The 13,091-nt window shown below is 41.9% G+C and overlaps 2 protein-coding genes across 3 annotated transcripts; one reads left to right on the top strand and one right to left on the bottom strand.

The window, feature by feature from the left end:
* The first annotated feature begins 634 nt into the window (after positions 1–634).
* Positions 635–4,263, top strand: LOC115676200 (uncharacterized). The gene is made up of 2 exons (XM_056312042.1): positions 635–1,151; positions 3,507–4,263. The coding sequence occupies exons 1-2, from the start codon at positions 719–721 to the stop codon at positions 4,055–4,057; spliced, it is 984 nt and encodes a 327-aa protein (XP_056168017.1). The 5' UTR covers positions 635–718; the 3' UTR covers positions 4,058–4,263.
* Positions 4,264–4,757: 494 nt separating this feature from the next.
* LOC115675990 (histone-lysine N-methyltransferase EZA1) lies at positions 4,758–12,880 on the bottom strand. Of its 2 annotated transcripts, none has more exons than XM_056312036.1 (17): positions 12,761–12,880; positions 12,295–12,396; positions 11,879–12,132; positions 11,576–11,737; positions 11,085–11,169; positions 10,783–10,938; positions 10,641–10,688; positions 10,485–10,556; positions 9,330–10,057; positions 8,230–8,386; positions 7,204–7,421; positions 6,745–6,876; positions 6,568–6,655; positions 6,425–6,472; positions 6,079–6,207; positions 5,303–5,380; positions 4,758–5,235 (listed from the first exon to the last, which is right to left on the bottom strand). In XM_056312036.1, exons 1-17 carry the CDS (start codon positions 12,797–12,799, stop codon positions 5,050–5,052), a joined length of 2,682 nt encoding a protein of 893 aa, XP_056168011.1. In that variant the 5' UTR covers positions 12,800–12,880; the 3' UTR covers positions 4,758–5,049. The 2 variants fall into 2 exon arrangements, with proteins under 2 accessions (XP_056168011.1, XP_030454682.2); XM_030598822.2 differs by having other exon boundaries at positions 9,330–10,045.
* Positions 12,881–13,091: the final 211 nt, after the last annotated feature.

Here is a 13,091-nt window from a genome sequence, read left to right as displayed (position 1 = left end):
AGACAAGGCGAAAGCCGACAAGAGAAGATCCCCAGCTCCAACAGCCCGCCCTCTTGGAATCCACGCCCGCCAAAGACCCACCCAACACCAGGCAAATACTACCTGAGCCAAATACTTTGTCACTTTGAAAAATGGGTTGGCCCCCCCCTCTTCCTTAGGTCAAGAATAGCTCAACCAGCCACTTTGTCACTTTGATTTCATGATCAGGGAAATCTTTTCTTCTTCTTTTTTGTGTAAATTTCACTTATATGTGCTAGATAAATTGCGAATCTTGCAATTCGACACATGAAAGATAGGTGCTGGCGAACCGATTCCGATCAATCGACGAGACTTCACAGCTTTCAGTGCTCTGTTCGTTAAGCACAATAAATGTCTTGCGAGCACTCGCCGACAGATCTTTCGACCGTTCGCTCACATTCTCCTAGTTTGATCGCATGTCCATTTCGTCGATTGATTTCAACGTGCATAACGTCATTCATCGAAAAAAATAACACCTGTCGTATTGTTATTATTATCATTTTTATTATCGTTGTTGTTATTATGATTATTATTATTTGATAAACAAACTGAAAATTGAAGTCAAACAAAAAATCAGAATTTCCAAACTCCCCACCTATAATTTCCCCCGCACGCACGACACTCAACTCAAAACACTCTCTCTCTCTCTCTCTCTCTCTCTCTCTCTCTCTTCTCGTCTCTTCTCTTCTCTCTCCCTAACATGGCAGTCTGCCTCTGCTCCGCCAAGCTCATCGCCGCCTTCTTCCTCCTCTCCGCCGTCCCCTTCGCCTACCTCATCTCCCTCGAGCTCTCCCCGCCCGCCACCCACGTCATCCACTACCACAGCTCCGGCTTCCTCCGGGAGTGCGCCAAGTGGGACGCCCCCGGCCGCCGGTTCCTCGTCTCCTTCCTCGAGGGCGGCGTCGGCCAGGTCCTCGTCCCTGACGACCGCTCCCCCGCCGTGCTCGAGGAGGCCACGGTGGTCAAGGACGCCGACCTCGCCGGGAACGCCTCCCTCGGCCTCGCCGTCGACGGGGCGCGGGGGCGGCTGCTCGTCGCCGTCGCCGACGTGATCGGGAACCGGTACTCCGCCGTGGCGGCCTACGATTTGTCGACGTGGAAGAGGGCGTTCCTCACGCAGCTCAGCGGCCCAAGTAAGCGGGAGAGAGAGAGAGAGAGAGAGAGAGAGAGAGAGAGAGATTATTGAGTGAATTGAATCATTTTTTTGACGCTGACATTGACATTTCCTTTTTTTTCCTTCTTTTTTGCTGTTGCGTGGTACGTCGTCTGCATTTACTATATTGGTTTAATAGATATTATAATCTCCAAGAAAAATACGCATAGCTTTATTTTTCTGTGTTATGGAAAGAGGTAGTTTGGTGGAGAAAAATATGTTAAAAATAGCCTATGAAAAAAAAAAAGAAAGAAAAATGGAGGTTTGGTTTGATGCATTATATGCCCTTTAATTTCAAGAAACAATATTTCGGGCGGTCTCTCATTTATTCAATTCCTATAATATTTAATCTGAGTGTTTTCGCAATATTATTTTAGCTAGGTTATGTTGAGAAAGAAGTTTTATAGGGTGCACATGTAGTGTAATTTTTTTTTTTTAGTATGGTTTGTCTAGGCAAAAGGACTCAATTTTGCCAATGGAATCAGTAATCTTGAAAACTGCCTTATTTTATTTATTTACATTACAAGATCTTAAATTTTCGTTATCTGGAGTATAAATGATACGACCGGGGGGGGGGCCTTTTTCGACACTAATTTCTGGATAATGAATTTTCGAATTATATTGATTGATGCAAAAGAGTAATTTTTGTGGCATTTTTTTTCGATTATCTTAGGGCATTCGTAAATGCGCACTGCGGTGATACTTTTTGGTATGACCCGGCAAAAAAAATTGGTTTAAACCAGTAGATAAATTTCTTGAAAAACCGATCTTGCAAATATTTTTTTGGCTTTATATTCATGATCTATTTTGGAAAAAATTATTGTCATCCGAGGTTTTTATCCTGTCGTGACCCGACCGAGGTGAAACCCCGGAGATGGTTAGCGGATTCTCTGAACCGGTTGACGTCTTCTTTCCTTTAGTCTCTCCTTTGGTACAAAAAGGAAGAAGATATCCTTATTGTTGGTTAAATACAGTGCACAGTGTCTTTCCTAAGTCACATGTGCGAGTCATGTCGTGAAGCTTTCGAATTAGACTATATCTTAGACATCCGCAGCCTCGTTGCTTGGCAACCTAGTGAAGATCCGGTGACCGGGGGACCCTTACTGTAAAGTTTGCAGAGATAATAATGCCGGTCCATTCTCTCCATCCTTTCATTGATTTGACGAAATGAAGGTTTGGGAGATTTTTGTATTTGGATTTGTTTTCTCAACAAGCTGGTCCTTGTGCATCATCATTCATTGCCTGATGGGTCAAATCAGTGGGTCGGGGCATGGTGGTTGATCTTTTCCCTTTCAAATCATGCGGAGAACAGGACTTGCTAGGCTGTATTGCCAAAAAGTTGGAGTGAAAAAATGGACTACTTAGACTTGCAAAATATTTATCAGAATATACGCAATAAAAGGATTTTTTTTATATTTTCAATGAATGAGATAACTAAATTTTTGCCCTCCTTAGTGGGGCAACGTTTCTATCGCCCCACAACAATTTCAAGCACCGAAATCTTGGTTGGCATTAAAAACTTCGCAAATCATTAATAGCAAAAATTTGGGGATTTTGAGGATCGGAGCCAGATTCATACCCGGCCCGCACCCGAATCCAAACCGGTCTGTTTCTTGTTGTTGGTCTTTTTTTTTTTTTTTTTTGGGAATCTACTGTTTTGCCATCTTGTTCATCACATGTGGTGTCATGAATTGGATCAAGTCTTGGGCCAGACTAGAAGGTAAGGTTTGGTCACTTGCGATTAGTAGTTGGTTCCTCCATTTGAGTATTTGATCTTGAGCTGAAGTCGATAGCGGTCCGAATTAGGCCACTTATGCTACAGTTTGGCCGTGTAGATCCTACATGATCCGATCGATTCGCCGAAGATGGCGTTCCTGTGTGTAATGTCGTTCCCATTATACATTTTCCAGATCCAGTTATTCATTGTCTTGGAACTATATTTTCTTCTTTAAGGAGCCAATTTTGTTAAGATACACACTGCGATATGAATTACTTAGGGCACCAGTAATACAATCTCGTTAACTCTTCAAGTCTATATTGCCTTGGATCAACCAAATCCATCTTGCCCTCCCTGTTTTTGACTTGGTGAGACTATCACAAAAAGTCTAGTCTTGTGCATTTATGACATTTTGGAGCCCATGGCTGTGATAAAAATAAATTTGGAGGGGCCATGTAATATAGGTGAACTCAAGCGCATGTCACATTATTTGTTTCATGGAAGTAGTTAGATCCGTTAATCGCCTTATGCATTGTGAGTTCATCTGTCGATGCTCCATGTTCTTGGCAAGTTCTACACTCACAACCTTCTAAAAAGATGCTTTCCTAACCGGCGCAGGCGATGAGAAATCCTTTGCGGACGATGTTGCGGTGGACGCCGAGGGCAACGCGTACGTGACCGACGCCAAAGCGAGCAAAATCTGGAAGGTCGGGGTAGACGGCGAGCTCCTCTCGATCATCCGATCCCCGCTGTTCATCCCAAAGGAGTGGTACAGAAACCTGGTCGGGCTGAACGGCATAGTGTACCACCCCGACGGGTACCTCCTAGTCATCCACACGTTCAGCGGCAATCTCTTCAAGATCGACGTCGCGAACGGACGGGAGGACGTGAAGGTGGTTGATGTTGCGGGAGGCCCATTGACGTTTGGGGATGGTCTGGAGTTACTGTCGCCTACCAAGCTTGTGGTTGCAGGAAATCCTTCAGGGAGATTAGTAGAGTCTCTCGATGGGTGGCAGAGTGCTTCTGTTGTTGGGAGGTTTAAAGGTCCTTCGCATAGGTTGGCGACCGCCGCCACAGTGAAGGACGGGAAGGTGTATCTGAATCACATGTTTGGGCTCGGGTACCCAAGGAAGAAGCACGCTCTCGTTGAGGCGGTGTTCTCGACATGAGGAGAGGAAGGGGACGAACGTTTCTGGAGAAGAAACCAGAGTTTGGCTGAATCATACTTTTCCGGATTCATATTGTATGTGGAGAGAAGAGAACAGAGGTCGTAGAGCTCATGGCTGTTCTGTGAAATGTGATGGTGCTTTTTTCCTTCTTTGAATTGGCAAGAACTTTTACTTTTACATGAAGAGGCCTGTGAATTCTTGGTCAAGTCCTTATGGATCTGTTTGGCAGGCACGGGTTATGCAACTAATGTAAAGGATCATGAAACTGGCAAACTCGGAACACCCAAATTGAAATGGCATGGAATGAGTCAGACTTTTACAGCTTCCCCTCTAATTTCTAGGTGAATAGATAACAATCGACAGTACTGGTTTCTGTTTTGACGTAAAGCTACTTCTCCGTTATTCTACACCCTTGTTTCATTTTTCAAAGCACCACGTTGCATTGACTACCCTGTTTTTTTCCCACCGAGCTGCACATTTTCCCGGGAAAATCAGATTGAATGCTGGCTTGAATTCTAGATGGGGCATTGTTGGGTTGATGAGGACGGAATTTCCACAAATATGTCTGCTTGGCTACGATATATGAAACGACCACAAGAAGTCAACAAGCCGAGGACAAGGCCGGCGGCCAGAATCACTGCTAAAGTGCGTATAGACTTGGCACCCCAAAAAGTATCCATATAGAACAATGCAAGATAAATAAACGAGGACTGTCAAATAGCTTTGATTTGTTCTAGAGCAATCACACTGTGAATCCATTCATTTATTAGGTCGACATTTATTCATGTCTAGGTAATACTTCTCTATCTCTCTCTCTGATGTGTATATACAAATGTACAGTACTACACTCGAATCCTTTGTTTGGATAATTTCTATAGTATAGCCTTACAGGTAAAGATTGAACTAAAATCCAACTGTCTTGTCCCCTGCCAGTCTTATAAGTAAATGTTACCTGGGATGACCGACCTTGCGCACTTAATGACCGAGACTGATCACTGGTGCTTCTTTGCTCTACCTTGAGAGACCAACAAATCATCTCTCTTCGAACTCTCAGGTCTCCGGGCCCATGCGGGAGCTTGATCTGGCCCATAACGATAGTCATAAAAGAGCTCCTCACTCGCTTCAATATGCTCCTTTGCAAAAATTCCCACCCGATGATCTCCTGCCACTAGCATCACCTGAAAATCCCTAGCTGTTAGCTAAATGACGGATATAACCAGACAACAGTCACTGAAGCTAGGGTACCTTTGCATAGCAATTAGGGTTGGATGAGTGATTTGCAAATTTAAGCTTGTCTCCCTTGCGGAAAGCATCAAGGACGTACTGCACCAGAAAGTGGCAGCAGTTTCAGGTTGGAAATATCACAATACCAGAGTATCTACTGCAGCATAGACCATACATTATATAACAAGCATGGAATGGATGCTGCAGAAAGTAACTGGATGACTTGTAAGATGTTGTGCCATAAACTTTACAGGCACAGCACAGGTGCATTGAGCATGTTGTTGAATCGTGAACTCAAGTCCTTTGAAGCTTCTATTTCCAGATATGATATGTCATGCATCTGTTTTTGGTTGTAATCGCACAAAAAGCTTATGGTTTCACAAGTAGCAATGCTGCCAGTTAAACACAAAGTGAAGCATTGCTAACATGTATATAATATTCAGTCCCTGATCTAGCTAAATGAGGATCTTGAGCGGCAATCTGCATAAGTAAGATTATGCTGATTGCACGAAAAAATCCACGTAAATCAGGAACTGTTCAACATCGGTTTCCACTATGACAAACCTTTCAACCATGAACTTCTACCTTAAAGCCTGAAGCAACTCAACTTAAAACATGCCAAGAGACCAATATAAGCAGCAGAGCAGCTAACATAGAACTTGTGGAAAGTGCATCAAGCTTTTGTTATGGTAACAAACTGCCGTATTTTACATACAATAAAACACAAACACGTGTGCGCAAACACACAGAGACTTAAACAAGCACATGAGAGAGAGAGAGAGAGCGAGATTACTTGCCTGATCATTCAAATCAAAAAGAAATGACGAATTAGCACGGTCATAGATTTTCCCACGTTTGTCTGCCTCTCTATGAGATATCAATTCTCCTGTATATTCTCCAAGATAATCATTTCTGTTCACTGGGTTCTGATATCAAATTAGCCAGTCAGAAAAAGAAATTAGTAAGCACATGGAGATGAGCTTTTTTATTACTATAATAATAATGAATCCAAACTGCTGGAAGAACAAGGATTATTAAAAAAGAGCTCAGAGGGATCAGCGGATTAGTCAAGCTTCCTCTATGCATAAGAAAAGCAACACCTACAATGTATGACAGTATAAATAATTCTTTTATTTTCCTAACCTTCAAAAAGGCACCCCATCCAGCAACATCAGATTTGGCCAAGAGGATCTGAATCGCATCAAAAACCAAAACATAGTAAGACCATGCATCTTAGTTCTGCACATATAATAAACTAATATTTATTTGACAAAAGGTTCACTCACTCTTTGCTGCTGCCTTAGCAGGAGCCTCATGTTTCCACATTGGCCCTCACCACGCCTGGGGGGCTCACCCAATGAACCATCTCCACAACTGCGTAAAGCAAGCGGGTAATGAATTACAAAGAGTAAGTTACGAAAGCTGAATCTGCTCATAAAAAATTGGTGGGATAAGATTCATACCTCACCCAGCAGTTCCGGCAAACATCCGGATCACATTCACGTCCAGCGGCAAAGCAGGGGCATTGCCTACTTCTGCACTGACTTTTTGCACAATGACATCCCCTAAAACGGTTCTTGCAGCTCTTCGAGCACCTGAAGATCTCAAAGGCATCATTATTGAAAATTGAAGCACACTTCTTCTATAGTCCAACATCAAGAGCTAAGTCATAGAATAATTGAAAAAGAAACCCTGAAACTGATTCGCTTGTTTGATTGTATCGCTTCTTCGATTTTTAAATAGCTATCAACTAGATGTTTCTTAGAAGCTAAAGGATATATAGAGCCAAGAAGATTTGCACGTGATATATAATATCAGGGATATGTATCAACATGACAAATGCAATTCTAAAGGAAGCTTCAGCCGAGCTTAAACACACTTTTATCACCTTAAGCAAGACTTTTAGATGTGATTTAACCTACCCACAGTACTTTTCGCAGCAAGTACCATTTCGTAGACACGTGCATTGCTTTCCGCACATAGACTGGCAGCCACACGGAGTATACTGCTTGCAAGATTGATTTTTACCATCTGCAATTCTTTTCCAAATCGAAGGATGACCAGCAGACTTCCAGGAATATTTGAGTTTCCGTGTTCTGCCCCTCCTACGAAGTAACCGAGCTTTTGTAGGCATTTCTTCCTGAGACATTGGTGTAAAAGTTGCAACTCTATGCATCAGGTCATCTTTGGTTATAAAAAATCCCAGTGATTAAGTACAGAGTCACCCTAAGTAGAACTTAATGCAGATATTTTTCCATAATTCTCTCAGATTTTCAAAGTCAGAGAAGCGTGACATTCAAAGATATAGGAAGGAGGCCACAGGCCCATAACTACATATTTAGGAACTTAGCCTGCATACAGCTGCTACTTAATGCTTACATGGTAATAATCTTAAGTACTTTTTCTGCTCTCTTTTCTGTTTTCTCTTCTTTCCTTATTTGCAGCTAAACTTACAAGAAGCAGTTGCTAGATAGTTCTTTTATCATTGGACACAAAATGGAGACAGGAAAATTCTCTACAACATGAATATATCCACGCACTTATAGTTTGAACACAAAATCCTAAAAGGATGTCTGTGTTGCTTCCGGTTAGGGGTGATCAATGGGTGGCCTCGGAGAGGGACGGACCGAACAATCGGGCCTAATGTGTTTGCCAGCCTTACCACATCACAAAATTAATAGATATTTTTTGTCTGGATGACCTAGGCTAGGGCAAAAGATGGGTGCGCCGGCTCTCTCAAGTAAGGCCTATGCCCAAGCCTGCCCATTTACCTCTCAGGCTTGGGCGTGCGAGCGGGCCGCCTGCCCATTGATCACCTCTACTTTCGGTAGGGATAGATCTTCCATTCTCCCTTCTAGCTAAAGTAATAATAAGAAACATAAACTGAAATAGGAAAAATAGAATAGCACAATCGGCCCTCATTCAAATGAAGATCATCTTGTACTTACAGTAGCATGATCCATGTCTGCTTTTCCATTGTCTTCCAAACATGAACTAGGTGTAGCACCTGATCTATTGGATATTGAAGCCCCAACATCATGCATGTAGCTCGATACTTCTATGCATGTTTTCAAGCCAGAAAGCATGTTTCTGGCAATGAGACAGCTGGAAAACAAAATAAGCTTTAGCAGAAAATTGAAGGCGAAATGTACAAGCTTTTCTAATTATAATACAGAATGCATAAATCACAAATAAAACATCAAGCAGCACTTCCATCTGCATATTACTTGATATATATCTGTAAAGTCACTGGCCTTTTTCACCTCTACTTCCTTTCTATGAGAAACAGCAACTGCCACACTCTGAAAAAAAATTGTGCCACTTCATGTACAGTCTATTATCAAGAAAATATCAGGATTCTGTATGATGTGACAAAATTACATTTGGTGACATGTAATTATAAAAGAGAGTTGATTTATTAAAAGATGATAAAAGAGTGGAAAAAATAGGGTTAATGTCATTACTTCCGAAAACATCACTCTATATTAAACATTCTAATACAGAAATGTCGTTCATTGCATAGCTAGCACATTCTCTAATCTTAGTCCTCAGTAATCAGGCATTGTTCCTAGTTCTTCCTTTATTGGAGAATTCCAATGAATTCGAATAAATCTCCCTCAAAAGCTAGCCCAAGCAATCTCATCAACACTCGATGTGGATGCACTTCAAAGTCATCAATCACGTCTAAAAGAGATAAGGGAACCAGCAAATGCATAGTATACTCAGCAAGTCATGATGCATTAGCAATAGAAATCATTAGATGCTAATTGTCAGAAGTCAAAACATGAATGATAGGAGAAGGCCTGCCACTGCTTAAACCAGCATTTTAAAAGTCATGAATATCTATAATAGTATTCTCTGATCATGCCAATTATGTTAGCCAGATATATCTCATACACAAAATCTGCTGCCACACAGCAATCTCATAAGTTTGTTGTATTGTTCTTCCGGATTTCAATAGTGTCAAATCCTCATGAAATGCCATCGTATTAGCTAAGAATGTACAAAGATGTCTAGAGCAGGAAATTACATGAAATGGATCCTGTACCTGTTTTTGCCAAATATTTCTATTCCCTTCGTATATAATTCTTTCTCGATAGGTTTCCACTCATGGATGCGCACCATCCTTTCACCTGCAACTTCATTAGATTTTCGCTTTACTTTAGGTGCCTCTGCTACAACATTACCTTCATCTCTCATAATGCCATGTTCTCCAGCCTTATTGGAAGTCTGTACTGGAGCAGGTACCTCCACGACATCTTCCTCTTCATTTATAATAAGATCCTCAGTGTTATCACAAGGACCACCAGAAAATCCTAGTTTTCCAGAATCACCAAAAGTGGACTCCTTTGCAGCGTCAACAATGGCCGGGTAAAACTCCACTTTACTAGGTACATCGGGATGAGGTGATACCTGTATCTTCTGTTTTTTAATAGGGAATCCCCCAAAATCATCAGGAATGAGTTTTGGGTCTTGCGGTGCTGTAATTTCCTTCTCTATATCCTTACACTTTCCAGTGATCTCGGTGCATACCGCAGTTACAGACGTATGACACTGTGAATCTTCATCAATACCTTCTGAGGAAGAAGGTATGGCTTGGTCATGCACTTGGGTGAGACCTGTGCTGTGATCTGCAGGAACCAGCTCTTCAGCACTAGAGGATCTCATACTTTCCTCTATCTCTCTTAAGGTTTCCCTTTTCCCATTGGAGAAATCAAAATCAGAACATTCCGATGAAGCCTTGATAGCATTCAACTTATTCAACTGCAAACAATCCTGATTAAATTTAGATTGCCACACATTTCCCCCCCAAAAAACGGGCAGATTGTCAAATTGCATGATACAGATAAGCAATGTTCTTATGGCTGTAGCTCAGATAATGAGCGGATAAAAAAAGGAGTAAAGTTGAACAAGAAGATGACTGAGACTATTTAAAGAGATATTGACAACCATTTAGAGCATTTCCTCTGCATCCCCACATAATATGATGGAAACTATAAAGCGCACAACATATACCCTCATCCTACATCACTTACACTGGCATCCACTCTGTGTCCCATATCCCATCCACCACCCGCTTCTCTCTCTCTCTCTCTCTCGTCTGAGCGTGCAAGTGCATGCGAGTCTGCCCAAGCTAAGCCCAGAGGGAGGGCTACTTTAATTTATTGAAAAAATTTCTTTATGGGAGATCAGTTGTACATACCTTCAGGTAGCATTGATCACCACAAGGTTTTCCATCTTCTTCATGCTCAAGAGAATAGGGCTGCTTTTCACTCTGTCAAGAAAAGCCTATAAGAAAATATAGTAAAATTAAAGTAGGGAGGAAAATTCTTTGTGATATTGCTGCCTCTCCACTTACAGGAATAATTAAGCTTTGGGAACAGCCATGAAGACGACAATCAAATAGCTGTGGAAATTCCCAAGAAGATAAGCATGGTTTTGACGCCTTCTTCCTTAGCCAAAACAGAGAGAAGGAAAGGAAATGGTCTCTGAATGCATACCAAGCAACGACGACAGAAAAGATTGTCAAAAGAATCTAAAGCAGCACTGAGGGTCTTGTCCAGATATATTCCCTTATCAGTTCCCACATCTCCAGAGTTTTTGAGATTTTTGTTCTGTTTCTTGTCATGGTTCTCTTTAAGAAATTTGTATCTCTCCTGCAGATCCAGAATCAAATACATCTCTCAAGTCTCAAGTCAACACAAGAAGGATTTTCTTATGAACTACATACTTTTTCAATCAAAAGAGCACATACCACCAGTTCAATACTTTTGTTAAAAAATCATCATCTTGTTTAGATCACCTGGATTTCTAATTTGGTGCCCCCAACAAACTGGCTCACAATGTTCTGTACATCCTCGCTGTGACCATGCTCCTCAAAAGCCATCCTGGAATTATTACAAAGAGATTCGTTTTATATCAATGAGGCGATTCTAATTAAAGTTTGGACTCTCTTCATGATCTCCCGCTTATTAGGGTCTGGATAACTTCACTAAACCAGTTGTTTTAGCCGTCATACTCTACTCTTAAACAGGAAAAAGAAATCTAGGCTTTTCTTTCGGAATTTCAGGAAATCAGCTTTCCCTCAAGCAGTTCCTAATCTCTTCATTACAAAGTATATGTTTGAATTTCCACTTTTGGCAATCTCAAGTGTTAACTTATCTTGCCAAGAGACGACACATGCAAGCAAACTCTCTCCACCTATTGCAAACACCTGATCATGTCGTACTTAAACCTCTCTAGACGCAAATAAGAAATACCTGACCTGATATCCTTTAAAAACTATGCACTTACCATAGTATGCGATCCTCAGCATCAGAGAAGTCATGCTTCTCTTCCTCAGGCTCGGTCATATCTTCCTCACTATCACTGCAAATGAGTGCTTCACTGCCATGTTGGTCATAGTAAATACGTCTTCTCCCAACCACTGACTGGTCTTCAGCCATTCTCTGATTCCTGCAAGATGTGTCCAATTAGAATCATCACTTCAAGATGGCAGTGTGTACACTTGCCCACACTTATGACAAAGAGAGTGTGTGTAAAACACACCAACAAGTGGGTTTCAGTGCTTTTACCAAAGTTACCAAGAAGTCATACCTATCCAAGAATATCCATGTGGTATACGGAGGTAATTTCTCAGTATATGGAAGCTTGATGCCCACAAAGGATGACAATTCGTGATTGTAAATGCCATCTTTATCACCTGATCCATGAACAAACGCACCAAACTTCCCAAGAGGATTCTCAATCCTCGACGACAGTATATTACTGGAACCATCGTTTGTTGATGCTTCCGAAAAAAGCTGGCGTACATGATCTTCTACTTTCTGCCCATTTTTCTCAAACTTCTCCTGCGTGATAGAATCAGGAGTGAGTTCTTGCCATATCGCAGCATTCACAACCAAACTATCTAATCTCCAGAGACTATCACTAACAGAGATCATCAACTGAAATCATCCATCAAAAAAAACATATACACACATATATATCCAACGAAACAAGAGCGACTCAACTTTAACCGAAGAATTCCTCTCAGCTTGAATTTGCTTTCTGAGCTGGTTTATCTTAGAGACCAAGTTTCCAACACCTTCATTCGACTGCTCCCCATTCGACTTCTGCCATACCAGAAACAAAAGAGCACGTGAATATCGAGAAACCCAGATAACCAATCACTCGAATTCGCGACGACGGACTATACCTAAGACGGAAACCACCGTGATCAAGAAACTAGACAAGAAGAAAAAACACATAGCTGCTTCATCACGAGATACTACTATTGCGATGCAGACAAAAGGGCACCCCCGTTCAGAGTTAACGACTTCGATCGATGAAAAAACAAGCAGGGTTCGGGTCTTCATTAGTATGAATTGTACAGTGGATGATTAAGACACAAGACCCTGCTGATGAACCACACAACCCATGTCTGCTCCGACCAGAAGTGACCCCAAAAAGCAGAGAGACAGAGAGAGAGAGACTGACCCTGAGCTTGGTGCCGGAGTCGCCCGCCTTGGACACCATAGCTCGGCTCCTCCCTCGCTGCTCTGCGTCTTCTGCACGTTCACACGGCCCCGCTCCTCCGAGCGAGAGAGAAAAGCGTGAGAGAACCTCCTGTAGCCTCCGGGGGTGGGGACGGACGGACACGTGTCGCGACATCGACGTGGACTTTTTTATTTTTTCAATTACGCAATTTGGTTTTTTATTTACCTTGCAAAATCGAAGATTTCTTCAACGCCGCCATGTGTTAATAAGGATCGATTAGTAAAGTCAATTTTAAATCCCTCCGAATTTGTTCGAATGAGAAAGGAATATG

Source organism: Syzygium oleosum, unplaced genomic scaffold, assembly GCF_021117445.2.
Source record: "Syzygium oleosum isolate NSW1041296 unplaced genomic scaffold, Sole_v2.1 Sole_v2.01, whole genome shotgun sequence".
NCBI lineage: Eukaryota > Viridiplantae > Streptophyta > Magnoliopsida > Myrtales > Myrtaceae > Syzygium > Syzygium oleosum.
The sequence above is the reverse complement of the archived record's forward strand: the minus strand, read 5'-3'. Positions and strand labels throughout refer to the sequence as shown.